Source organism: Halictus rubicundus, chromosome 7, assembly GCF_050948215.1.
Source record: "Halictus rubicundus isolate RS-2024b chromosome 7, iyHalRubi1_principal, whole genome shotgun sequence".
NCBI lineage: Eukaryota > Metazoa > Arthropoda > Insecta > Hymenoptera > Halictidae > Halictus > Halictus rubicundus.
The window spans coordinates 2,287,852-2,314,340 of NC_135155.1; the positions used below are offsets into that span (position 1 = coordinate 2,287,852).

The 26,489-nt window shown below is 31.3% G+C and overlaps 3 protein-coding genes and 1 long non-coding RNA gene across 18 annotated transcripts; 2 read left to right on the forward strand and 2 right to left on the reverse strand.

The window, feature by feature from the left end:
- The first annotated feature begins 813 nt into the window (after positions 1-813).
- Crebb (Cyclic-AMP response element binding protein B) lies at positions 814-9,071 on the forward strand. Of its 10 annotated transcripts, XM_076791183.1 has the most exons (9): positions 953-1,201; positions 1,311-1,466; positions 1,733-1,844; positions 2,387-2,536; positions 4,178-4,307; positions 5,553-5,642; positions 6,093-6,236; positions 7,785-7,872; positions 7,967-9,071. In XM_076791183.1, the coding sequence occupies exons 3-9, from the start codon at positions 1,752-1,754 to the stop codon at positions 8,109-8,111; spliced, it is 840 nt and encodes a 279-aa protein (XP_076647298.1). In that variant the 5' UTR covers positions 953-1,201; positions 1,311-1,466; positions 1,733-1,751; the 3' UTR covers positions 8,112-9,071. The 10 variants fall into 10 exon arrangements, with proteins under 10 accessions (XP_076647294.1, XP_076647300.1, XP_076647301.1 ...); XM_076791179.1 differs by lacking the exons at positions 953-1,201; positions 1,311-1,466 and adding an exon at positions 814-946; XM_076791185.1 differs by lacking the exons at positions 953-1,201; positions 1,311-1,466 and adding an exon at positions 814-946 and having other exon boundaries at positions 7,803-7,872.
- Positions 9,072-10,242: 1,171 nt separating this feature from the next.
- On the reverse strand, positions 10,243-12,603 carry LOC143355944 (uncharacterized). 4 transcript variants are annotated; one of them, XR_013082582.1, is made up of 6 exons: positions 12,362-12,603; positions 12,088-12,164; positions 11,758-11,901; positions 11,323-11,482; positions 10,930-11,131; positions 10,243-10,638 (listed from the first exon to the last, which is right to left on the reverse strand). It is a non-coding gene; the product is annotated as an uncharacterized LOC143355944 (long non-coding RNA). The 4 variants fall into 4 exon arrangements; XR_013082580.1 differs by having other exon boundaries at positions 10,772-11,131; XR_013082581.1 differs by having other exon boundaries at positions 10,746-11,131.
- A 626-nt stretch (positions 12,604-13,229) lies between these two features.
- Positions 13,230-19,020, forward strand: Hyccin (PI4KA lipid kinase complex subunit hyccin). Of its 3 annotated transcripts, none has more exons than XM_076791209.1 (10): positions 13,230-13,370; positions 13,473-13,874; positions 14,100-14,234; positions 14,706-14,831; positions 14,907-15,124; positions 15,206-15,352; positions 15,489-15,619; positions 15,919-16,032; positions 18,089-18,364; positions 18,470-19,020. In XM_076791209.1, the coding sequence occupies exons 2-10, from the start codon at positions 13,725-13,727 to the stop codon at positions 18,613-18,615; spliced, it is 1,443 nt and encodes a 480-aa protein (XP_076647324.1). In that variant the 5' UTR covers positions 13,230-13,370; positions 13,473-13,724; the 3' UTR covers positions 18,616-19,020. The 3 variants fall into 3 exon arrangements, with proteins under 3 accessions (XP_076647324.1, XP_076647323.1, XP_076647322.1); XM_076791208.1 differs by lacking the exon at positions 18,470-19,020 and adding an exon at positions 16,626-17,136 and having other exon boundaries at positions 18,089-18,228; XM_076791207.1 differs by having other exon boundaries at positions 18,089-19,020.
- A 3,000-nt stretch (positions 19,021-22,020) lies between these two features.
- Positions 22,021-25,441, reverse strand: LOC143355951 (uncharacterized). The gene is made up of 8 exons (XM_076791210.1): positions 24,706-25,441; positions 24,463-24,604; positions 23,905-24,113; positions 23,691-23,837; positions 23,171-23,406; positions 22,896-23,084; positions 22,662-22,824; positions 22,021-22,592 (listed from the first exon to the last, which is right to left on the reverse strand). The coding sequence occupies exons 1-8, from the start codon at positions 24,859-24,861 to the stop codon at positions 22,563-22,565; spliced, it is 1,272 nt and encodes a 423-aa protein (XP_076647325.1). The 5' UTR covers positions 24,862-25,441; the 3' UTR covers positions 22,021-22,562.
- Positions 25,442-26,489: the final 1,048 nt, after the last annotated feature.

Sequence of the window (26,489 nt, forward strand, 5' to 3'; positions counted from 1 at the left end):
TAAGGCTATTAATGTCACGATTCATTTGGATACTATTTTTATATTTAATGTAACCTTTAAAGAAAAGTTCACTAAAATGTTAATCGTAGAATACGAAAAAAATAAAAACGAGAGTACGTAAATTAGGAAAATCAATGCTAATACAAGAAAGTCGTTGTAAACGACATAAATTAAGGTATCTGCTTTTCTTTGTCAGTATAAATTACGTACAGCACATATAGTGACACGAGAAATGTCGAACAAGTAATCTTAGATTAACAACTTGCTTTTTTATAATTTAACACAATACAAATTATACGGACGGCACGATTTTATTGTACATGGTAAATCCGAGAACGAACAATATTGTAACAGAAAGAAATTTAAACCAAATGTTCAAAACAAACAAGAATTTGATGTCCATCGTATATTTACATACCCCACAATTATCTTCTTCAATTATTAATTCAGAAATATACTGACAATAGCATATAATGTAGTCAACGATAACAAGTCAAATACATTGCAGCGAGGTGAATGCAAATTTATTTAATACGATTGCTGAACCGATAAGTGCAAAAGACAGCTGTTCTTTATCATGGAATACTCTACATGTAATTATATAAAAATCGAGTGTTAAATGCATCTTAATCTGTTTGTTACGAATGGGTTCAACCAATATCCGTTTCAGGGCATGACAGTTTGAATTTCCCATGGAATTTCGAAGAAAACAGGATCGGTATCACGCACCGGGATATCGGTCCCATCACTTTCCGATACATACATGATCCTCTTACGGAGGGGGGGAGTGGAGAGAAACCGTCGGCCATTTTGATTGTGACGCGCAGCGCGGAGGTCGTGGGCTCCACCAGTGACGAAGCCACTGGAGTTTTGACGTGGCTGCTACGTACCTGCCCGTTTGCCCACTCCGATTGCAGCAAAGTTGGTGACGAGAAATACGTAACTGGTAAGTACCCAGCTGGAGAATAATAACAACCGGGCATGGACCACTGCACTTACGATACATCCGAAATGCTGCCGAAACAACTAGCATTTGATTTCATGAGACCAACACGGACAGTTTTACGTCTGCTATGGAATATGCCGTAAAATATGGCGCCTTAAAAAAGATGTACGAATTTCTTGAAAAGGGCAATGGGGGTTACGTGACGATTCTGACATCTCTTTTCACCGTTAAATCGACACTGAGGGACACTGATCTGTACAATCTCAGCTACGTTGAACCGTGTTTCAGCTTTTTTTACGACATCTGGCCCTTAGACCATGTACGAAAGCATCTTGAGTGTTTATTGTTCTCGTATTATTTTTAGATCTGCTTATGTAAATGACGCAGTAGCACCGCCGATCGCTTAACTGGCGGGAAATTTAAAAGTTTTCGCACGTCATTGGATAGCCATGATTTCGCGTCTATATATTTTTGAATTTTCGAATCCCGCTTGTTTTGATGTTTATGTTTAAAGTTATATGTACGTATATACATACATATATTCAGTTTTATTAAATTTGGAAGTAACATGCGTTTTTATGCAAGTATTCTTTTCTTTACTTTCCAATTTACAAACGTTCTAAATTATTTGTTGCAATATAGACAGATAGTATATTTCAATGTAAACAATTAATAATTCTTATATTGTGTAATACTAGTAGAAAATATATGAAAAATGAAAGTTACCGAAGTTACATAAACTTAAACCTGTGTGTTCCTAATATTAAAACTGTCTTTTATTTATAGGGTTTAAGGTCCCCAGGCTATGGAAAGTATGGTTGAGGAAAATGGATCAGCCGTTGACCCATTAGCTACGGGTTCTCAAGGTGGTGATGCAGCACCAGCAATAGCTACATCGGTACAATCTCTCAATAGAACACATCAGCAGCAAACTCATCATCTGGTAGCTTCTACCAGCATTGTGCAACTGACGCTACCTTCGTCAGGAACAACACAGGTATACAGGAGAAATTCCTGTGTATCTATGTCTGATCATTTATTTACTTCCTTAGTTTCGAAGCATGTATACATTCTTTATTTATGCTTTTCTCATAATCGTAAGGTCTGTCATTTATTTGGAGAGCACTGTGTATGGATTCAATCTTGCATAATGCTGGTTCATTTTTGAAAATGAAAATTAATTCATTGGAACCTATTTGTTTCTGATTTGTCAAACCAAAGAGTTGAATATATGCTAAATTCTATTATGTTTTATGAATACATTATTTCATAATGACTTAATAGTGCCTTGCATATGCATGATAATGATAGGAAAATATAAAAGCCTTATTTTTTTACTTAAAGTATAAACAGTTTACAAAAATGTTCATATATATATAAAATATAATATTATGATATACATTTTTAGAATGGACAATATTAATTGATATTTTTTTGTAGGTACAATCTGTTATACAACCTAATCAGCAGTCAGTCATTCAAACGGCAACAAATATTCAGCCTGTTGCTATTTCAAAAGGAAACGTCATTCTCGTTAGTAAACCTAATTCTGTTATTCAAACAGCTCAAGCGAGCTTGCAGACGGTCCAGGTAATTTTTCAACTATACAGGGTGTTCATTTGAAAACTTTCCAGCCGAATATCTTGGAAAGTATGAAAGATATTAAACATACCGTTTAAAAACAAAATTGTCCTCTATTGATCTCTTGTTTATGTTGTCTGTCTTTCAATATAAGATTTTACTATTTAGTCAAGTGTGAATCATTGTAATAAGAGATACTATAACGTAGTACAATTAATTGTATGAATGGTGTATTCTTTAGAAGAACAAGTAGAAATAATTTTTATTTATGTTTCTCACATATTGTGTTTCACACATGTTTCTCATACGTACGTGTTACAATTAGTAGCAAACTTTAAGGAAATAGGATCAGTGACAAATTTAAAAAGAAATCAGCCAAAAGTCATAAAAGAAACTGATCAAATCGAAATTATAGAACAGTTTACTGTGAATCCTACTAGTTCAATTCGACAAGTTTCAATGGTAACTAGTGTATCAGTGGGATCTGTGCACAAATTACTTAAAAATTACAAGTTCCATCCTTATAAAATGCAGTTGTATCAAAAGTTATTAGAAAATGATTTTGACAGGCAGATTGAGTTTTGTGAGGAATTAACAAATATGATCAACGTCACTCCTAATCTAAAAAAAAACATTTGTTTTAGTGACGAATGCACTGTTGTCTTAAACGATGCTGTAAATCGTCATAACTGTCGTTATTGGAGTGTCGAAAATCCACATCTTATTAGAGAAAGTAATACTCAACGGCTGGAAAAAATAAATGTTTGTGCAGGCATTTTAGGAAATGCTATTATAGGTCCTCTGTTTTTTCAAGAGAATTTGAATGGCAATCTGTATTTAAATTTACTGGACGACATCATTGATCCACTTATAGCAGAAATTCTTGAAATCCAAAGAGATGAAAACAATTTTTGTTAAATGAAGAACTTTTGTACTTCCAACATGATGGTGCTCCCTCGCATTACACGTTACCAGTTCGATACTGGTTAAACAATCGATTCCCTATTCACTAAGATGGATCGGTAGAAGAGGTGTTATTGAGTGACTACCAAGATCATTAGATCTAACTCCAGTCGACTTCGTTTTGTGGGGACATTTAAATTCTGTTGTTTATAAAACACAACCAGAAAGTGTCAACGATTTGCGTCGCAGAATTGTACAGGAATGTAGAGCTATTCCAACAGATACCTTCAAAAATTTACGTTCAGAATTTGAGAATAGTCTGCATTATTGCTTAGAAGTTATAAAGAAATTACAAACTTTCTCGCAGTATAAGTATAACTCGCTCTACTTCTCTTTAAATATCTCCGAAACTAGTGCATGGATAAAAAAAAGTATCGTACGAAAATTGCTGGTCTTTTTACGTACAATAAGATCCCGTAATAAAAAATATAAGTTTCCATTTGAAAAAACGAAGTTGACTTTCAAATGACCTTGAAAACGCCACCCAAATAAAAAACTGATACTGCCCCCCTCTTTCCCCCTCGAAATCCTTGGACACGAGTTTTACACTTTTTTAATATCTTTCATACTTTTCGAGATATTCGGCTGGAAAGTTTTCAAATGAATACCCTGTATATAGAGGTTAAATTAAATTTAATCTTAAATTAAAACTTGAATTAAATTTTAATAACGACATTATTGTAATAGGTGGTCGAGGCTGGTAGCGATGACAGTTTTTCAGACTCTGAAGAATCATCGGAACAGAGGGGAGGTATTCTTACCAGACGACCGTCTTACAAGAAAATTCTTAATGATTTAGGAGGTGGTGAAATTACAGGTAAGTTGGTTATTGTATTTAAATATTCAAAGAAGTCTGTCAATTAATAATTTCTTTTTTTCGAAATTTAAATATTTGGATTACGTTTGTTAATAAGAATTTCGAGTGAAAATTTATGTAGAATTAATATATTTTATTTACCCTAATTTTTATACACTTTTAAAAATATATAGAAGCATACAAAATAATAAGTGCATGTCAGTTCATACAGTTACTGTTAATATCTATTTTAATCAAATGATTAAATTAGTTTATCAAATTTAAAAGTATTACTTTCTATTTAAGTAAATGTAAACATCAATTTTTGAATAGTGAATTGTTATGAAGATTTACATGTTCTTATATTTCTCAAAATTTTGTTAAAGAGTATGAATGTGACACATTATGTTTTTTAATATTTGATTTTATCTGTATAAAAGAAGAAGGAATGCCATGCCAAGCTTTAAGTTAAGGTACTGTAATTAAATTTAATCTAATTAAGAATAGAAAATCTAAAAAGTATGATAATAGAATCTCCTCGAACTGTTACTTGTGTACGCATAATATTGCACTAAACTATGGAACCTTCTCATAACAACAAATAGGTTCCTATATATGTATACTTAATTAATTAAATATTTACTTGACAATAACTCTTAGCTTCTTTTTTTTTAAGTATTAAAAAGATTCAAACAATTATGATGGGGACAAAAAATTGTAAAACGGTTGACGAATTATAAAATAGGTGAACAACAACAATAACGTTTTATTTTATTACTATTTATTTTATTATATTACGTTTTATTTGGTTTCTAAAATAGAATTATATATCTTTTTGCTGATTTAAACCATTGTAATTTAAAATTTAGTCACTTTTGATTTTCATATTACCTGGACCCATTTCCTTTTTGTATGAGCTGACTGCACTACATTACAATAAATATACTATATACACGGCAGCTAGAAAGGAAATAGCATTGCACATACTATACTCTTGTTTTTATACTGTGACAATTCTCTTTTTGGATATACTTCTTAGTTGAATGGGGCAATGTACACGAATTATGCACTTTTATACAATCAGGAAAGTTATTTTAGAAGAAATATTAGTTATTATTATAAATGTTGTAACTGTTTCTGTGAATTAATACGATAAAAAACATGAATTTGTAAAATTCATACTATTTTATGGGGATTGATCAAGTTCAGTTACACACCGGCAACAAGTTTGTTATAACTGGGGGTTGTGCTGATTCGGTGTTGCAGACGGTCGATTGCCCCCCCTAGAATCATCTTCTGAGTATGATTCTAACGTGGACAGTGAAGTGTCTTCCCACTCTCTTCATTATCAGACAGGTTGGTTACTTTTTCTTCTACGTATCTTTCCTGGCTGTTCTTTATACTGTTTCATTCTGTGCATATTTCAACCTCTGTTCCATTATTTTGGAGGAAATAACGTTAGAGGGGAAAAGTAAAACTGTTAGATTAAAATGATTCCTTTCACCTCTGTGTTTGCTGCCTTCTGTGATATTCTGTATTGTATTTGCTTGGTGTGGCATTCTGGCTTATGGGATTCTTATTTTGACTTATGTGGATAGATCTGTGCACATACATTACATACGCAAAGTTATATAGTAATATACATGATTACAATAATTTACATTAGTGTTTGGTTAGTATAAAGAATATGTTACTCGAGAAGTTCTTAATTAAATCTGTGTGTGTGTATGAGTGCGTGCGTGCGTGCGTGTGTGTAAAATTAAATATAACCGGAGCATCCTAGCTGAAGCTGTTATTATGTTACAGTAATTCCAGCGGGTACAATTCAAATTGCGACCCAAGGAGAAGGTGTTCCAGGACTTCATACCTTAACTATGAGCAATGCCGCAACTGCTGGAGGAGCAATAGTACAGTATGCACAAGGTCAAGATACACAATTCTTTGTCCCAGGTGGGCGCTCTTTCATATCTTCCTTATAAGTGTTAAATTAATCATACAATGATATACAGAGTGTACCGAAAATCATGGTAAAACCGACTGGATGGTGATTCGACATGCAGCGAATACGCGTGCCATTAAATAGGAATCGCCTGACGCGTCTGATCATGACCAATCAATTCGACTCCCTGCATATACAAAAGCCCGCGAACCCGACAGATCTTCAAACTCGATTTTTTCGAAAACGAAGCGCCAAGCCAAAAAATGTTATTCCTTTTTTTTTCGACTCATTTTTGCATGTAGAATGATCAACCGGCCGATTGTACCACGATTTTCGGTACATTCTGTATATATATTCGAGATACAAAGTGCAAAACCTGCTTTGAAGATCAATTTCGTTGTTTTAAATTGGAATATATACCACTTTAACCCCCTCGTTTTCATGGGCAAAATATCTCGCGTCACAAAGTCGCTCATGAGATGGTATGGACAATTTTGTCCATGCCAACGAAGGGGTTAATAAGTTGTTTTAGTCTTTTCAATAACAGAGTGTCATCCTCACTCTCTCTACTCTGTACATCGTCCTTATTATTGCTTTCGCGATTGCTAATAATGAAATGTTTCTTAATTCGTTGGGGCATTGCTCCGTTCTACACTCGTAGTAGCTGAGTGAAAACTTTCTGTCAATTTTAAAAGCGACCGATGAGTGACTTTCAATTGTAAACATTAAAAAACAGGAATGTAGGTCTGTAGGATAACTTTACAATGTCACATGTGTGTCACAAATCGTGAAATAGATTCAAAAGCATTGATCAATGACGTCGCAAAGCCATTTATAAGATGGTATACACGGGATATTATGGATGTAATATTTTAGGATGTCCTTTAACACAAAAACAATACTACGCATGAATCATGTATCATTCATCACGCATAATTAACATTGTTCCTGTAAAAGTCCTACCAAGGAGAAAAATGATTACCTTATGTAAAAAGACTACAGTGTTTACTCGATGTATGTCCGAAACACGGGTCTAGCCAGGAACATATATCGGCCAGGAGATACTTTAATCCACGCGTCCTTACACTCCTCGGCGACCGAGGTCTCTCGAGTTTCGTAGCCCCTCACATAGTATACTATAGTTCTTCGTATAGTTCTTGGACTTTTATCGCCTAGGCATTTGGAACATATACAGAGTAAACACTGTATTTGAAGAAATTCTAGAGAACTATAAAATTGTTGTAAATGTGAATGATTTATATATGATTTTAGCTCGTTAGTACTTAACACGTTAAGCGCCACGCCGGTTTTACGTGCCGTTCCGTTCGGGCCGCTCACCGATAGGCGAGCCTAAGTATAAACAAATGTCGTGTAACGTGGCGCGCGGCGATAACAAGAACGAAAAGTCTGCCGCCGGCCCATGCTGACAGATGAGGCCTGAATGGAAAGTCTAGCGCCGGTCACTAGGGACCGGCGTGGCGCTTAACGTGTCAATTATAATTTCCTATGATTGATTATAAATATTATAAATGAACAAGATATACATTTAAAGAGTACAGCCTCTGGCAATGTTCCAGCTTACACAGGACATGGTGTTGTAGTAGAAGATGCGGCTAGGAAAAGGGAACTGAGGTTGCTTAAGAACAGGTAAAAATAAGAATTCTGTTTTCAGTTCTTTTCAAATGATCTGGCTTTTTCATTTTGTATTTCAATTGAAAAATATCCATTTTTGTCCTGATAGACAAGCAGCGCGGGAATGTAGGAGGAAAAAGAAAGAGTATATAAAGTGTTTAGAAAATCGTGTCGCGATATTGGAGAACAGAAATCAGACATTAATAGAGGAACTGAAATCGTTAAAGCAATTATGCGAGCCGAAAACTGACTGAGGTTGGTGTTCAATGTTGAGACACTGTATCAAAACCACTATCCAACTAAAAATCTTGTACATGTCTTCTTTATGTACATTATCCTAAACGTTGTTAGGTAAGCGATGGTGATGTACATGCATTCTTATAAATAAGTGTTTCTGTAACATACTGTATTTAAGTGCGAACACAAAGGCTTGTGAAACTTGCTGTTACTAAAGCGAGAAGCCAAAGGTATATGAAGATACAAAGGCAGCAAACTTATAGGCAATATTCAGGAAGTCAATCTATAATATATTTTGGATAAACTTAACAATCATAAAACAAATTCATGTTAATGTTCATATATTCAAAGTATCTATATGTTGGTAATGTGACACAGCAAACATAAAATTAATGTTCAAAACATATTCATTTAGATTACAGTGACCGTGTAATGTTCAAGATTACAGTGGTTCTTCCGTTGCATTGACACATGAACATAAACAAGAACATTCGTGTAGTTTCGCTCTACTTTAGGAACGTTTGTATTAGTGAAAGTTCGAGAGTTATTTAAAAAAGGAAATCAGAAAGTATGTTTACTAGTAGTCAATTTATAAACAAGATAATTGGACACTGATACGAATACTTCAGAGAATCGCCTTATACACAATATTTGCTAACGTAATTTAGAAACGATTAGCTACAGGTGCGATTTAAAAATCAGATAGTTTCCACTTGTAAGAAGAAGTTATATTTGTTAGACAAAACAGATGTCTATAATCATTTTTCAATGTCTTTATTTTTTGTACTTGAAGAAGGCAGGACTGGTGTAAAAGAAAAAGAACAAATGAGACAAATCTATTGCAAGTTTGTAAAACTGTAATACGTATGCCCGATAGGATTGAAGGTAATTGTAAATAGATCGAAATTTTACTGATTTGATCATTGTTGCTGTAACATGTATGTGTATAAAGCGTCGCCTCGGTATAATTTATACTGTAGGAAATTATGCTATAGGGAAAGCACTAATTGACAGCGCTCTCGTCTGATTTTACTTTCTATCTTAAGATGCCTCAAGTGCGAAAACTAAAGAACAGAATTTGTAAAATATGAATGTAATATATTTATCTGGAGTGCCTTGAAGATTTAAGTATACTCGCGAAGTATACATGACACACACATTGATGCGTGTACAGTCACGCATTAAATATACCCACAATACGACACACGCGCGCGCACACACACTCTCACACCCACACATTGTATGTATGAAATTATGTTTTAGGTAAATATGGGTAAATACAATATTTTTAAACGATATATCACGTTACACTTTATGTTCTGCGTAAAAGATCATACAGTTTGTTAATATTTGAATTTTTATTCTCATACATTCAACTAAAAATTAAACGAACAATATTGAAATAATTGTTGTTAGTTTACGCAATGTACTGTAAATCACACGCAGATGTGATTAAGTGAATTTTATGTCGAAGTAGAAAGAAAAGAATTTATTAAAGTCATTGTTTTCATATAATTTTTTAACTTTGTGGAATAATTTTTCCATTGTATATCCTACGCATATTTACCATCACAAACACAATTATTTTCCAATGCATTTTTTTTATAGAATGAATATCATACGAGTATAATTTGATTTTGTTAAATGTTTATAACAATCTAAATTTCATATATCGAAAATCCAGTTTGATCATTCAATCATATAGTATGAATTGTTTAACACTTTTTGAGTATCAATATCGATAAGACTTTTAAAGTCTCAAGACTATAATTTTGTTTTGAGTGTTTATTGTATGGAATAAGATAATGTGATTAATTTACACAGAATTCATACGTGCATGATTTCTTTTTACAAAATACTTTATATGATGTTTATTTTTCTATAAATTTTTAGATGAATGGTCAGGCTGGATATACTTTTCTTGTAATTAACTACAGGATGTTTCATTTATTTGTTGAAATTTTTAATGAATGCAAGTCTACATTCTTCTTATACATGCTTGATGTGTAATTTACTATTATACACAGATTTTACCAAATTGGAAACAAAGTTATTTCCGAATTCTCTATAAGCTCAAAGTACAATGCACTTATAGTGATGTGTTATAGAATAAAAGCAATTCACTATAAGTTCCGTTTTTCTCACAGATTAAAATTTTATTTGTGATTACCGATGATCCTTACACTTTCATCTGTGTTCTAATGTTAATTATTTGTAAGATATATGTATATCTTGATTGCTGCACCGATATTATGAAATATTGTATATAGATAATATATGTATTTTTACATATCATCTGCCTTTAAAGAATATAGTTCATAAACCTCTTAAAAAGTAGTATTATTTCTATAAATATTGTGTAGCAAAATAAAGAAGAGATATATAAATGAAATAACATGATTTTATTTTTAATAATTTAATTTTTATATTTAATACTATATAGAGCATATACAAATAATTTATAGAACATTATGTATAATAAATGTGATTCTTGTCATTGAAGTACAAATTATATCAAACAACAGTGTTGAAGTAACTGATTTCCTGAAATATAATAATAATATTATTAAGTGCATGTTTTAAGAAACTTTCAACTTTCGTGCAGCATCAGTGCATGAAAGCTTATATTTTGTAGATCAATAGTTACTAACATTTTAATATATTTTGATATCACTACCTGATCTTGCATCAAGGTTGCTTACACATCATAAGAATTTAAAGCATTTTTCCATTTTAATATTGCTAATTGATTTTTTTTTCTAAACTCATCTCTCTATAGGGTCATTCATTTCAAAGATTTTGTTTATTGTAGTCTTCACCGATATATTGACGTACCTCAAAGGATTTTTCAAAATCTTAAAAATTGTTAGTTGGCCAAATAAATGGTACCCAGTATGTATATTAAATGGAGCTCCATTTAATTTTAATTGAATCGCAGTTTAACTTTCAATTTTGCAAAAATATATTTATCACCTTGGGTTAATAAAGAGATATATGTGGATATCAGATAAGTATCTTCCACTAATTGTTGAAAAATCTATAATGAATGAAACTGAATAAATATTTAATTCATAATTATAATACTAAATTATTATAAAGTACACAATTCAGTTGGTAGTGCATGTTACTAAATAATCATAATATCATACAATCGGTAAAGAGTTTCATCATGTTTTTGAATAAGATATTTATAATACAATACATAAATACATTTTGTCCATTCTGTACCTTGTGCATTTGTCCTTTTCATTAAGATATCGTCTATTTATTCTTTGCGAAGATCGTAATTTGCTAATTATGGTAGATACAACATGCTACTTCCTACCTTGAGTCATAAATACATATTAATGATCATCAACTGAATTTTTTCCAGTGATTGTTGTAAAATCTACAATAAATAAAACTGGATAAATATTTGATTGACAATTGTGATATTGAATTATTATAAAGAACACAATTCAGTTGGTAGTGCATGTTAGTAAATAATCATAGTATCATATAAGTGGTAAAGAGTTTCATCATGTTTTTGAATTATGAGGTTTATAATACAAGGCGTCCCAGAAAAGGTATAAGAAAAAGAAGAAGGTGCTTAAAATTATCGCTTTCTTTTTCTGGGACACCCTGCATAATATATAAATACATTTTGTCCATATGGTATCGTACCTTGTGCATTTTTACGCTTCATTGAGATATTATCTGTTTGTTCTTAGTAAATTATCGTAGATTCAACATGTTACTTTGTGCCTTAGGTCATAACTACATATTAGTGATTATTGACTGAATCTTTTCCCAAGATTGTTGTAAAATCTACAATAAATAAAACTGAATAAATATTTGATTGACAGCTATGATATTGAATTATTATAAAGAACATAATTCAGTTGGTAGTGCATGTTAATAAATAATCATGGTATCATATAATTGGTAAAGAGTTTCATCATGCTTTTAAATATAAAATTTACAGTATAACACATAAATGCAGTCTGTACGTACAATATGTGTTTCTTTTATTCATTAAGATGTTTTGCATTTCATTCTTAGCAAATTATGATAGACACGTGTGTATGCACCTGTAAACAAATTATTATTAAATTACTATTTAGTATAATTGTAAGGTACTGAAAAATATATGTTTTATGTTTTAATCAATAGAAAAAGCTATTGAATTATCGTATCATTTTATAATAAGTGTAATTAATTATTGAAGATGCTTTTGGATTCAAAAAGCGATACTGTGAAATTGAGAAAAAGCTGGTTTCATACTCACTCATAGTAAGCGGATAACAATATTCGTCAATAATCCTACATAGAGCAAGTCTATAATCTAAAATGATTGTTCACGAGCGACATTTTTAATTGTTCAAGTTACAGTAGTCTCTTCTCCGATTTCTCTCACTCCCACTAACCATTTTCTCACGAACATTCTGTTTAATAATCAAGACGAAGTGAAGACTTCTTCACAAGAAGTGAAAACTTTGAAAGAAAGCATGAACAAATGACATGCTATAATAATTCGTACCTTCCCGTTTTCGTGAAATGCTTTATAGCACCACTCGTGTTCAATTTATAAAATGAAATGATAGCGGGAAATTTAAATTTATCACATGCTATATATACAATCAATTTTATTATAACATAGTTAATTACAAATTTTATTATTTAAATAGTACTAAAAATAAATTCAGTAACGTTTTCTATAATTTTAGGTTAATTTCAATAAATACATTGTTTGCGTAGTTTAATATTTTCTTCAAAGGTTAACATATATAATTATAGAATCAATACTACATAGGAGATGTAAGAACATGTATAATTTATCGTACCTCAATCATTTTTTGTTATTATTGTCTTTTTTATATGTTTACTAATCCGATACTAATAGATTTTATTATATAGTTATATCATCTATAAATATCTACATATCTATCCGTATGCTACGCATTCAGTCACACTATGTATAGTTTTCCCTTATTAACATCTCGTTTTAATCCCCCCAATCTCATGGTGTATCCAATTGAACATCTTTTTGCTTCTGGCCGTGGAATATCTACGAGTGGTCAATCAATATAAATAGTGTCTACTACTTGATAACGTCTCACCGAGTTTCTCGAATTACGTGACGTTAAAAAGGGAAAACTGTAGTTGCAAGTGTCAGATTCGCAATTCAGAATTGAGTGCCGTTCAGTGCCGTTGGAGGAAGACATGGAAGTAATTGAAAAGTGTTCCAGCATGATTCTGACTAATTTATAACTATGTTGACTGTCATCAGTTGATAAGTAGGTGGTCATAATCAAGATCGTAAGATTTACATTCGAGACGTTGAAATTGTGCGTATCAGCGATGTTAAATAAAGTTAATGATCTTTTACATTATTCCAGTTGTCGACTTAGTATGTCACTTGATTTTCGGGTTCGTAATAGATTTCTATAAATTCGGCAACAGACTGTGAGTTAAAAAGCCCTGTTGCGCTACCGTCGAAAATGTCGTTTTTAAGAATTTTTTATAAATAGCCATTAATCATTTGAAATTTGGTGTAATGACTTTCAAAGTGTCAGACGGTTCATTCTGGATGCCAAAGTTTCTGATCAACAAGATTCTGATTTATTGACACAGGCGAGAAAAAAGTAAAAATGACTGAGAGTTTAATAAATGAATGGCTGGCAGATTGTGCTGATGTCTCGCCTCCGGAGCTTCACACCTTCGCTACCACTTTATTGCAAGACAATGAGATTGTCAGAGCACTTTATGTGCTTTTGGAAGAGCGTAGCAAATATAGTCAGGTAATATGTTGTTCACCAATATTCTTTATATTCGAGTAAGAAAGAATGAATTAGAACTTCCCGATTAACATAAGTTGGAAAAGAAAATTTAATTGACACTAAAGACAATAGTAATTGAATCTGATTACTTCAATGATAAAAATAGAAATTTATTTTTGCTGTAAAGAATACATATATTTAAGTTGTGTTCTATTTATATATAAAAAAAGTTCTTGTCTGTTATAGTTGATGGACACAGTTTGTGATCAATTATACAATTTTTACCGTTCTCGGGAAACAGAATTGCAAAGGTTTACTTTGCAGTTTTTGCCGACATTGGTATATATTTATTTAAATTCTGCAGCTCATGGTGATATCAAGGTAAGGATGCACAACAGTGAAGAAAATAATAATTAAACATGAACCTCATTAATCTTATGTCCTTTCTGGACTTCTGGCATTTGAAGTAAAAACTAATGTTATATAACACAGATGAACTATAATTCAAGTTGAAATTGCATGAAACAAGTGTCGTATCATCAGCTTAATTACAGTACAGGTGTTCAAGTTCATACAAGTATGATCTATAATCTTGTATGAACGAGTATTATTACTATAATACGTTTACATTTAGAAGTTTGGAAAAAGTATATAGATTTTGTACATTGTACAATTAAAAGAACTTAATTCATTCATAAAATTATGCAATCGTGTATTATGATTATATAAATGTACATTTTTTATGAATTAGTACAATATCGACTATTTCTTAGTAGAAAATACAAATTTGATATACAGCTTATTTTGGACCCGTGCCAATGTATTTATTTTGTAATATATTCTTTTTCCCAGAATTGCAGATCTGTAGAAACATTGTTAATTGGACTGTATAATCTGGAAATAGTGGACAAATCTGGACAACAAAAAGCAATTTCTTTTAGAGTACCTTCTCTTGCCATGCTATCTATATTTCACGAGGTATGTACTATTTTTTTAAATGAATACTAGTGTAACCTTATATCTTGTAACAAATGTTATCTGTATTTTATATAGCCTGCAAGTTTAGCACCTGCTTCCTTAACAGAAAGTGCTGTGCGTAGATTCGAAGAATGTAATACAAAATTAGTTAGCTGGGGACCGCTGCAACAAGTAGAGACGCTGAATGCACAGAACAGATTAAAAGTGATGACTGCTCTTCTCTTCATTTACAATCAACAGCTCGGTTATATAAATAAATATGCTTTAGAACAATTATGCAAAGTTGCCACCAAGTAAGATGAAATTAAATGAATGTAAATTGATTTTGCTTATTTATTAATGTTATCACGTAATTTATTTTCAATGTATTGCAGACTCGTTACTCAAGGATTTATGAAACCAGGACACCATCAAAGATCATCATATGGAAGCGAGTCTAGTTTTGTTCCAAGGCTGTTGCCTCGTATACCCGTATCGAGTCAATTTCTCCTTGAATTTTTACATGCCGTATATTTTGCTATGTACGAGACGTATTATCTTTTAAATTAACTTCTTAATTATATTTAATTTCAAAGAAATGTGAAAGAACGTTTAGATGAAGATTTGTTTCGTTTTCGTCACACTTGAATCAATAATAATGTAACACAATGTTGACAGGTATAATGACTGCTGGTACTTAGGTACACAAGCAGTGGAAGATATTCACAATCGAGCATGTTATGAAGCGTACCCGGATGTCATGCTAGTCACAAATGCTATACGTAATTCTGCCAGTTCTGGCCCATCAGGTACAAAAAAATTGAATGTTGATCGAAATATTGTAATTAGGGGTGTGCGAGAACCCAAAAATGTCGGATCGAAACAGATCGAGAATTTTATTCGGGATCGGAACAGGATCTCCAAAATTTCGGGATTTCCGAACACATTAAGGTTCTCGAGAATCCTGATACATTCGAGAACTCAAATGTGTTCGAGAATCTCAAAAATTGTCGAGAATCCCGAAATTTTCGAGAACCCGACCCACACACCTATAATTGTAATGATAATAACAAGTACCAAGCATTGTAAAAAAATTTCGTTATTTCAGGTCAACTGAATGATGGATCCATTGGTGTAAGCGTTGCATTGTCACCAAGTGCAACTGCAACGGTATCTAAGTCCATGATCACAAATGCCTCCTTCCGAACGAAAAAATTACCAGGTAGGTTTTTAACATTAAATGCTGTCGTTTCCTATCAATCACCATAAAAAAATATGTTGACAAAATACTGGTCTCCAATGTATCATTCATGTCGCTGGGTTTATTTTTTTTTTTGGTAAATATGCACAACATACAGAGTCTGATTTTTGTTAAATTATTTATAACTACCCAGCATGTTATTAACGTTATTCATGTTGTACAGCAAACATCGGTTAGTATGCACTAAACTAGAATATGATGTAAACAAGAGGGTAAATGTTTCAGATTATAGTTTCATATCAATGGTACAAAATCTATGAATACAAAATCGAAAGTGCATGAACACAGTATTTGTACATTATATGATTCATTTCGCATGCAGAATTATGTCTAGGATTTAGCTATAGATCAAAATTGTTAGTTATGTATACGAGTTAAAAGTCCTTTGTATTTATATTAGCGAAAAGTGTTTCCACATGTTTGTTTTGCATTGTTGGAAGTGTGCTTTCGACACACAAAATTGAAGTGTGTTCAAGCATTTGCATAATCATAAACACATTTACAAGCCATCTGGATATAGCAAATGTGCATTGGTTGCAAACATATGTCATTAGACGATCTGGATGAGAAGTTATTCGCGGCTGAACTCAACAATGCTACTCAACACGAAATTGATCAACCTCAACCAACAGTATCCAGCAGTTCGAAATGGTTCCCTTGGCAATCAAAGCATTCCCATACAGCAACGAACGAGGAAACCGGCAGAGTGAAACAAGTCAGTTCTACTTCCTCGTTGGAGGGTTCTAGACGTGGAAGCGTGTGTAGTGCTCATAGTTCACCTAATAAATCCTCTCCCAGAAGGAGCAAAGATCATTCGAAAAGAAATATATCTGAACACAATGAAGATCATAATGTGAAAGTGAATCTGCGAAAAAGGAAGGAACAGAAAGAAGGTAGTGAGTCTGCCTATGGAGAAAATAAAATAACTTCTGGCTCTCATTTGTACAGTGTCTTGGAAGAGAAAGTTCTCGGAGAAATGATTCATGAATCTATGGAAAGTGTGTACATGGATGGAAATAAATCATTGAATTATCGTACAACTGCTGCTTTATCAACAAATACATGGTATTAGTGGTTCAGTTTCAGCACTTTAGGATCACTAAAATTTTCTTCAATATACACGCGACAGATTAGTTCTTACACCATATTAAGCAATTCAATTAGGAGTGATATGTGTATTCATTTATAAATTCGTTTCAGAGATATGGTCATTTTTAGAAGAAGCAAATCATAACTGCCTGATCCTACTACATATGTATAGTCACAGATGCACATTATGGACAGTTGCATGAAGTTTTGGCATGTTTGTTTGTGTCGAGAATATTGAATTTGTTATAATGCAGGTTCATCTTGGCCCCCATCATTGTTCTCCCCCTTTTTTTTTATTAGTCTAAATCATTTCTTTTGTGCACAAATTAATTAGCGGTAATGTGATGCCCGAATTTGTCTATTTAGTAATTACATACAGTTTTGGTGCGTGTGTGTGTGTGTGTGTTTTCAGTTAGATATATAGAAACATTTCATAAGTCTAATAAAAATTATTTAGTATAGAGGGGGACACGAAATTGTAGAAGAGATTTTAAGATCAATTTCATTTTCAATGGATTGTGCGATAAATTTTTATGTGTTACACAGTACAGTCAACTGAAAACTTGTCTTTAAAGCATATTTCAAAATTTGGTATGATATCGTAATCCTTCTATACTAAAAATATCCATAATAATTTTTTCATATTTTTAATGACAGTTTAGTGATATTCCTGCATTTTTAGATAAAGGAAATAATAAATAACATTGTGTTTCTTTTAAATCGCAGAAGCTTAATATTTTTAAACTTTTTATATTACTTTAACTTCACACACAAAATGTGAAATTCTTCATATATGCTTCTTTCACAGTATTTATATAAAGTAATGTATATATACTTTCGAGTAATGTATACATACTTTGGTATATTTTTTTCGAAAAGTAGTATTAATAACATATTTCTATTTTTATTTCTTTTTTTCTTTGTTTAGATGACATACCGATTCAAGTAACGAAAGAAGATTCCGGTGGAGAAGGTAAAAGTAATCTTGTGTCGATCAGTGAAGAAGACACTGCAGAGCCGAACAGAGTTGGTTCAATGAGACAATCGAAGGATCAGAAAACTGCGTCGAAAATTGCGAATTTTCCAGGTCTTGGGAAAAAGCCTAAGGATAAGGATGGCAAGGTGGCTAAAAATGCTCATGTCAACGTCTCGGACAAAGAGAAGAAACTTGGATCTCAGACGACTTCAAAAGAGAGTATTAAAGGTAGTTCTTCAATGTTAAATAGTGAACCGACAGAGCTTGATGGAAATGTAAATGGATGTTCAATCAGAAAAAAGAATACTAGCGTAGAAAATAATTCAATTACAGTAGATGCTAATGTTGCATTAATTGATGGTGAACGTCACGCGTTGAGTGGAGAAATAGATAATACTAATAAGGAGACTACAATTAATTTAAGAACCCACAATGAAACAGAATCATTGACTTCATCTATTCAGGTCAGCTCTGTTTAAATTTATGAATGAAAGTAGATTTATAAAATGAAAACAAAATAGTAGTGGTGGGCTATACTGAACAAATATAACGTTTCCTTTTTCCACATCGTCGGTTGTATACAATAGTTTTTGCTCTTAACGTAGTGGATCTTTAAGGAATTCAGCATTTAAGGAAGTTTTGTGATTGAAGACGAAGAACATTGTACACACCACGTTTTTTCAGACATGGCTCATTACTACACGGATCTCCGTAACCAATTTAAAAAAAAAACATTAAATGGAAATGGATATAATGGGGAAGGGAACAATAAATTAAGACACTGTACGTTTTTTTTGCTGGATGTACATAAATGTGTATTGAAAGATTCTGTTAATTGTCTTTATAATATGTGCTTTGATATATTAAACATGTGTTTTAACATATGCTTTTTTTCAAACATTTTTATTTATGATTCTTAATGCCTTTTAAAAATCAGGGAACGTACCAAATATTTATTCTTATGTTAATATTTGATCAATCCAAAACATACAAACTGAAAAATATGTACTTATTTACTTTTCTTGTACATTAATTTTATTTTTAAATACAATTTCGTATGTATATTTACAATATTCAGTTATTATTGAACTGGCTACAAAATTTGTTTAAAAATTATAAAGTTTATGCAACAGACTAAAACGAATGGCTAATAATTATACAACGGCCAGGGACTCCACTGAAAATAAATCAGAGATGTTTCATGTTTTCTTCAAAATATTACTTCTTATATTTTAAAATTTTGGATCATTCGCTAAAAAAGTACATGACTGACTTGTTTTTGAAAACAGTTTAAGAATATATTTAGACAGATCTTGTCATTTTTCTATAATGTATCTTTATGCCTATCTATATGCGTAGAGTTGCCCGTAACTTATGTTTAGATGAAACTGTGTTTTTATATACATTTCTACTTCAGAAAATATTTTTAACTAACGTCATTTCTACCTTGTAGTACATTCAAACTGGTTTTTATTAATATTTTGTCCATGTCAGTACTATTAATAAACCTAAGACCACTATCTTGTATTTAATATTTTGTATCAAATCGTAGTTTTCATTGTTTTATAATTTATTAGATGTTTTATATTACAAATGATTATAATCTACATTAATTTAATTAATTTTAATATTGCCATACAAATTACTATGAAGTATATATACATACATATATGTAATTTTACTGAAAAACCAAATTTTTTGCATAATATTACATTATTCAGAATCAAACATATACAGAGTAAAATATCCAATGACACATTCTCATAATTTATATAGTACCTATTAACATTTTTCAAGCATGTGCAGTGATTATAAATCCATTTTGAAAAGACTTTTCGGAAGTATTCATTGGCTACCTATTCTTTCGTACAAAACAAGTGAAACATATTGAAGCATTAAATAATATGGAAAAATAAGAAATTATATCAGAACAGAAGGAGAATCGATCTTGGAATTGGTATTTACTTAAAAAGACTGTGTACTTCATCGTACTCTTACTTACAATTAGTGTATTGAAGAAGATATACTATTATGATTTCTTTTTACCAATCAGAGTGTTCAACTAAATGTTACACGAATATCAATATCAAATCAAGAAGAAACATATAATGCATTTGTGTGAACATGTTTAAATAAATAGTGATATAATTCAGTGTATTAAATAATGTGAGAAGGCTGACTCATGTCATACCTTATAGAAGCTAATATACAATATGTATACATATAGCTTTATAGAATATCTTTAAAAAAGGCATTATTTTTGTAAAAAAGGCAAGCAATTATTTAAATTCTAATTCTATTGGTAACATGTGTATCCTGATACAATTTTTAAAAAATCCAGTGTATGAACAATTTAAATTGATTATGTTTTACAATAGGTTATTGAAATTGTTCCCTATACCTGTGCATTTGTATATTTATAAAGGGTGCATATTGTATACAGTTTTATTACTAAAAATATGAAGGAGGATATACATTTTAATTCCTTATTGAAGTTAATTCTCTCTTCAAATGTCAAAAATAATGAATTAGAAATTCTTAATTAACCATAAAACCCAGAAAAAGGGAATTAAATAACAAACTCTTTCTATAATTACTTATATAGGTTTTGGTGTACTATATTTATGATAAATTTGAAGCAAATAGTTTTTTTATATTATTTGAAAGTTCTATACAAGACGAAAGATCAATTCATTCGAGAAGAAAAATATAGGAATGCCAGTATTTAGTTTTCTATATCACTGCCATGTAGAGTAATTTAATTAAATAAGTTGTATTGATGACTTCAATTTGAAAATTCAATTGAGTGTACATTATACATTTAAAACAAAAAAGTATGTGTAACAATGCGTTCAAATTAACAAAACAATAACAAAAATTGCAAGAAATATCAGAGTTGTATAAGAAAGAAATTTAAAAAGTATTGTAAAGGTAATATGTTAAATATATATTGAAATACTTGTACAAAAGGCAGGTGAAAGCGGAATTGGTAAATATGTAAGAAATGTAACATTTTCTGTACATTAGGAGTTATTCCATTGTCCATTAAAGAATCGCTCCTTCCTGTATAAATAGCTGAATAATTCTCCTGTCCACTCAGACCATTCATATATAGATATTTTCTTTGAGAATGAAAGTTATTATGTACATAGTATATACCGCTGCTCAGTGGTAGATGTTAATGTACTCATAGAATGTGAGGTAATAACCACTACATCCTGTCCGTTTATGCAAATAATATGATAGTCCATGTATATGCTGGTATAAATATTGTACATTATTTTAGTTTATAATCACAATTGTTAAAGCTTGTTACATTGTGGAAGTTGTCAATATGTATATAATATACGGAACCGTTGCACAGAAAACACACTTAAGTTCAGTAGTAATTTGCATTATATATAGTTATTGTTAAAACCATTCTTAACAACGTAAACTGTACTATAATTGGAGCAATGTATCAATTTGTAATCTTAAATGTGTTTAAAATGTCTGTTTTGTAACATTAAAGCTATCAACTGATTCAATATTATCTTATAAAGATACATACAAAACACGTGAGATTATAAAAATTACAAAGTAAAACCAAATATTGTACGAACTGTGAGAATTGATATTTTCAGCAACGAATGTCGTTCACAGTGACGACTTCCGTAAGTACAATGCTAAGTTCTTATTTACAATGAACAAAAACAAAAAAGTATACGAATGATTTGAATTTAATTTTTATATAGAGAATATATTTTAATTGATTATACAATATGAAAGAGGAAAAGAATTCTGAAACAATACTAATTCTTACAAATAATAAATGCTGTAGAAGACGAATGGATAATCAGGTATTTATTGAAAGTCAGATGTACCAAAATTATCAGCAATGTCTGTATAATAAAGTTTAAGTACTTATATTGTTTCTTGTATAAAAGATATACATATATTGTTACTGGCTTGTGTATTTATTATCATTCCGCATATAAATATTTCAGAGTTACTGAATAATTCAATGAAAATAATATTTAGATAAATAGAGTCAGTTAAATACATAATACATGATTATGTAAAAATATTGTTAATACATGTAATTAAATAAGATATGAAAAACCAATTATTCTCGAAATTTATTTCCTACATGTTTGTACTAGATTTTATTATTTATACAATATTATTTAAATGAAAGATCTTTAAAAAATTTCTCTTCGAGAATCTTTTTATTTTATAATTACGTGTTTCTTTTGAATCACATAACATATTTCTGATCGTTTCAAACACTGTAACATCCCTATCGTTAATGTGGATAAATAATATTCTGTATACAATATGGAAATAAGCAATGTATATTTTAAATTGTTTGCCTATTATCAAAATATACTGTTAGTAATAATAATGGTAAAGATTTTATCTTATAAAACAATACCATTTGCTTTATTCATTTGTCCGTTTCCCACAGAGCTGTTTCCTGTTCATACAGAAAAAGATTAAATTTACATATTTATTTATGCATTTACATATTCGTTACTGCACTTACCTTCGATATTTCACTGTCATAAATCTGTTGATAATTCTTAATAAGTGCTGAAGTTTCTTCTTCTAATTTTTTAATAACACTTTGCATTTCTTCCAATTTTAAGCAAATTTCATTGTGTTGAACTTGTTCTTTTTCTAGTGTTTGTTGATGCGTCTTTTTGTCACTGCAGTGAAATGAATTTTTTATAATTTTCTATAGAACTATAAATAGTTAATTTATCACAATTCGTTATACCGTAACAGTTGTGCGCTTAAATTACGCAGTTGTATAAGACGTTGTTCACATTGCATATGAAGATCATTTACTTCATTTTTTTCGTTTCCTTTGTCTTTTTCAGTCTGCAACCTTTTCTTGTAGTTCTCGATTTCTGTTCTTAGTAGTTCATCTTGCTTTTTAAGACTGTCTCCTTGTACATTTAATTTTCTGGAAACATACACACATATTAGTCTCTTTTTTTATGATTATAAATATTTTACTAGTTCTGATTATAAAGATAGCTATCTAAGTACTGCAATTGTTGATGTGTATATTGCACTTCGCTGAGCTTATCTAATTGCTCTTGAATAAAACTCAGACTTCTTTTATGTTGTTCGAACAAATTCATCTTCTCCTGAAATGCTTCTTTCATCATTTCACGTTGCTTGACCCTGGTACTTTGTTGATTTTCTAGCTCGTTTAAACGTTTCTCATACATTTCAGGAGTCTTTACAACCTCAGATTCCAATTTTGCTATAGTCTTACTTAACTGCAATAGTATATTATTATGTACTTTTTATGCTCTCTGAAGTAATCTTTGGTAGATAAAGTCATTCTTCAATTTTTCGCAATAAACATTATCAAACTGTAATAATAAAAATCAGGATTCCATTGAAAAGAATTGAAATCATTTTTGGATATTCTCTATACTCTGTAGAATTATTTTCTTATACAAACAGCTATTTTGAAGATTTTCGAATTTCAGATATATTTAATTGATTATTTTATACAAATTCTTGTATACTTTCAATCATTTTATACAGATAAACTTACATTGGAAGCTTGTACTTTATAAGATTCAGAAACGTTCATTGCCTTTTGTTGTTTTTCCTGTGCTGCGGTCATTTCTGCTGTTAGTTTCATATATTTTTCCTTATTTTGTGAAAGTCTGGACTTAATTGCTTGAATGTCCGATGAAATCTGGAATAATAAGAATCATAAATAGAAAGATACCTACTGGTGAAGTATTTTAACAATAGCGCTTTACTTTCTCCTTTAATGGCAATTGTTCTGTTATGTGCAGTTCCTTGTCTTTTATAGCTTTTATTACTTCATCGTTTTTAGTCAACATTTCTTGTAGTTCATGAGCTTTGTTTTTCATTTCACTTACTATAGCCCCTACTTCCAATTCTTTGGTATTTGCATATAATATAAAATTTGAAAGAAATTTGGCTTGTTTGCGTATTCTTTTAGAACCTAGACAACATAATATTTCAATTATTCTTTCTCCTAAGCATTTTTTTATGAAATTATACTTCATTATATTGATATAATCATATCTACAAATAAAGAATGTTCAACAACATGCATCCATTGTAAATCGACATAGTAAATAAAGTGTAATGTATAGATACTTAATACATTTGTGTTATTGCTAATGCAATTATGTAATTAATAATATAAAAGTTTTTAAATTATACAGTTGTTCACATATTTGTATTCAAAGTAGTTCAACAACACAATCATGATATTACAATTAATAATAAATAAAAGGAAATAAAAAACTTTAAAATAAGATTTTAAATTTACATTGTGAAATACATACCTGGACTAATAATATCTGTAATACATAGATCATTTATATATATTCGATCACATATTTGTACCATAGCAACATGTAAATTTATAAGCCGAATTATATCAGCATTATCATAATGTGACATTACATCTTGTTGTCTCTTTGTTGGCTACAGTAGAATTTTATGAAACACAAATTTGTAAAGAATTCGATATTTCTACATTGATCGTAATCAGATTCATTAAAAATATTCATAATTTACAATCTTACTTTTTCAATAGTATCAACATCGATATGAAACGCTTTTAAAAATGTGTTAATTAAATTAACAACATATTCTTCTGTGGGATTTTTCAAATCATTTAAACTCGAAGGAAGGTTAGCATCCAGTAGAATGTTGTGAAATTCATCCAAATCTGCATCCATTTTTGGAAAATATAAATATGTATCCCTTAAGTTTTAAATATAAATTCGGCGCAGTTATCGTAAAATTGCAAATGACAGTTTGCTTTTGAATTGTTGCGATTCAACGACCCATGCGCATTGTGGCCAGTGATGAGATATCGGCCAACTTTTCTCGCGCATGCGCGCCCAAAACAGTAACGTATCTATATTATGAGGAAAAGGTAGTGGGGCGGTAATATTGGCGGGAAAGTACCGGAATAATCTCTTCCGAGACGAGACGAGTGTCCTACGAGTTTGTGATAAGTTATTGTTAATATTTCATGATACAATAGCAGCTAATATTGGTAAAGGAGCTACAAAGAGGCGTAGAGTTCGCTATTTTCACAATCAAATCATAACAATTTTTTTAAATTTTGCAGGGTTATCAAGGTACCCTACTTTATCCAGAATTTTACTTCACTGAGGTAAGAATCGCCGCGCATGCGCGAGAAAAGTTGGCCGATCTCATCACTGATTGTGACACAGGCAGAGAGGAAATGAGAGTGCTCACGCCTGGGATTTTAGTGTCCCCGGTATAGTGCTGCCCCCTAGTCTAATTTTTAGCCTGGATCAGAATCTGCATCACAGACGAGATATAAGGGCCCGGGCACCGACGAGATATATATAAAGACTGCCAGCCTTACGGGAGAATGTGTCGCTCGAAAAATTCTGTAGGGATATTGGCGCTGCCGCGCCATTCCCCTAGGCACGCGCCTAGAGAATATGCTCCGACGAGGTTGGCACTCTCAACCTCGGGCAATGCAGGCGAGAGAACCGCCCGATGTACTCTCTCGCTGCCGGACTCTCGATCGAGACAGACGTCTCGATCCTACGCTCTCGAAGTGAAGTCGAATAAAGTTGTTTTGCTACTGTTATGTACGTATTAGCAGAGAGGAATGAGAGTGCTCACGCCCGGGGTTTCGGCGTTCCCACTTTCGTGACATCGCCGCTTTAGCATGGCACAGAACCGGTCAGTCTTTCCTGGAACAGAACCGGTCAGTCTTTTAGCATGGCACAGAACCGGTCAGTCTTTTAGCATAAAACTGAACGCACATTATTTTTTTAACCAGGATCAGAACGTACAGCTTAATTGTTTTATATGAAATATGTAACTAACATGTAAATCTTGTGTACAAAATCTCTAATATTAATTGTAATGATACGTATTTTATTTTTTTTCCAAGTTTGTAGTTGCAAACTTTAGTTGTAAAAAATGGAAAATCCGGAAAAATTCGAACAAATAAAGATCTCATATCGAAGTTTAAAAGCGACCAACCTGAATATTAATTTAATAATGAGCTATTGTCATCAACACTATCTTAAATTTTTTCATATATTTAGCTACTGTTATTATTAATTTAAAAAATTTTTCTTTCACGAATAAATATTTTTCCACCTCAGCACCATAAGATTTTTACTAGATGACTTTAAAAACACATTAGAACTATTTTTAAATAATTTTACTCGAAAACATTCTAGTTTACTCTTTATTTCACCGTTCTACTAATTTTTTATGGGCTGCATTGCAGCTCTGTTTAACACTCCTTTACAACTCAATACCATGGTACCATCCATATTCAAGGAAGAACAATTTTTTGCGACGACAATTG

What these genes read in the sequence shown, in the direction of transcription:
- Crebb (XM_076791179.1), top strand. Translation starts at nt 1,752, where the DNA reads ATGGAAAGTATGGTTGAGGAAAATGGATCAGCCGTTGACCCATTAGCT. An exon ending in CACCAGCAATAGCTACATCG is followed by an intron (nt 1,845 to 2,386) that starts GTACAATCTCTC and finishes ATTTTTTTGTAG; the next exon opens with GTACAATCTGTTATACAACC. An exon ending in CTGAGGTTGCTTAAGAACAG is followed by an intron (nt 7,873 to 7,966) that starts GTAAAAATAAGA and finishes TTGTCCTGATAG; the next exon opens with ACAAGCAGCGCGGGAATGTA.
- Hyccin (XM_076791207.1), top strand. Translation starts at nt 13,725, where the DNA reads ATGACTGAGAGTTTAATAAATGAATGGCTGGCAGATTGTGCTGATGTC. An exon ending in CATGCCGTATATTTTGCTAT is followed by an intron (nt 15,353 to 15,488) that starts GTACGAGACGTA and finishes CAATGTTGACAG; the next exon opens with GTATAATGACTGCTGGTACT. An exon ending in TGCCAGTTCTGGCCCATCAG is followed by an intron (nt 15,620 to 15,918) that starts GTACAAAAAAAT and finishes TCGTTATTTCAG; the next exon opens with GTCAACTGAATGATGGATCC.
- LOC143355951 (XM_076791210.1), bottom strand. Translation starts at nt 24,861, where the DNA reads ATGGATGCAGATTTGGATGAATTTCACAACATTCTACTGGATGCTAAC. An exon ending in TACAGATATTATTAGTCCAG is followed by an intron (nt 24,114 to 24,462) that starts GTATGTATTTCA and finishes TATGTTGTCTAG; the next exon opens with GTTCTAAAAGAATACGCAAA. An exon ending in TTAAGCGCACAACTGTTACG is followed by an intron (nt 22,825 to 22,895) that starts GTATAACGAATT and finishes ATTTCACTGCAG; the next exon opens with TGACAAAAAGACGCATCAAC.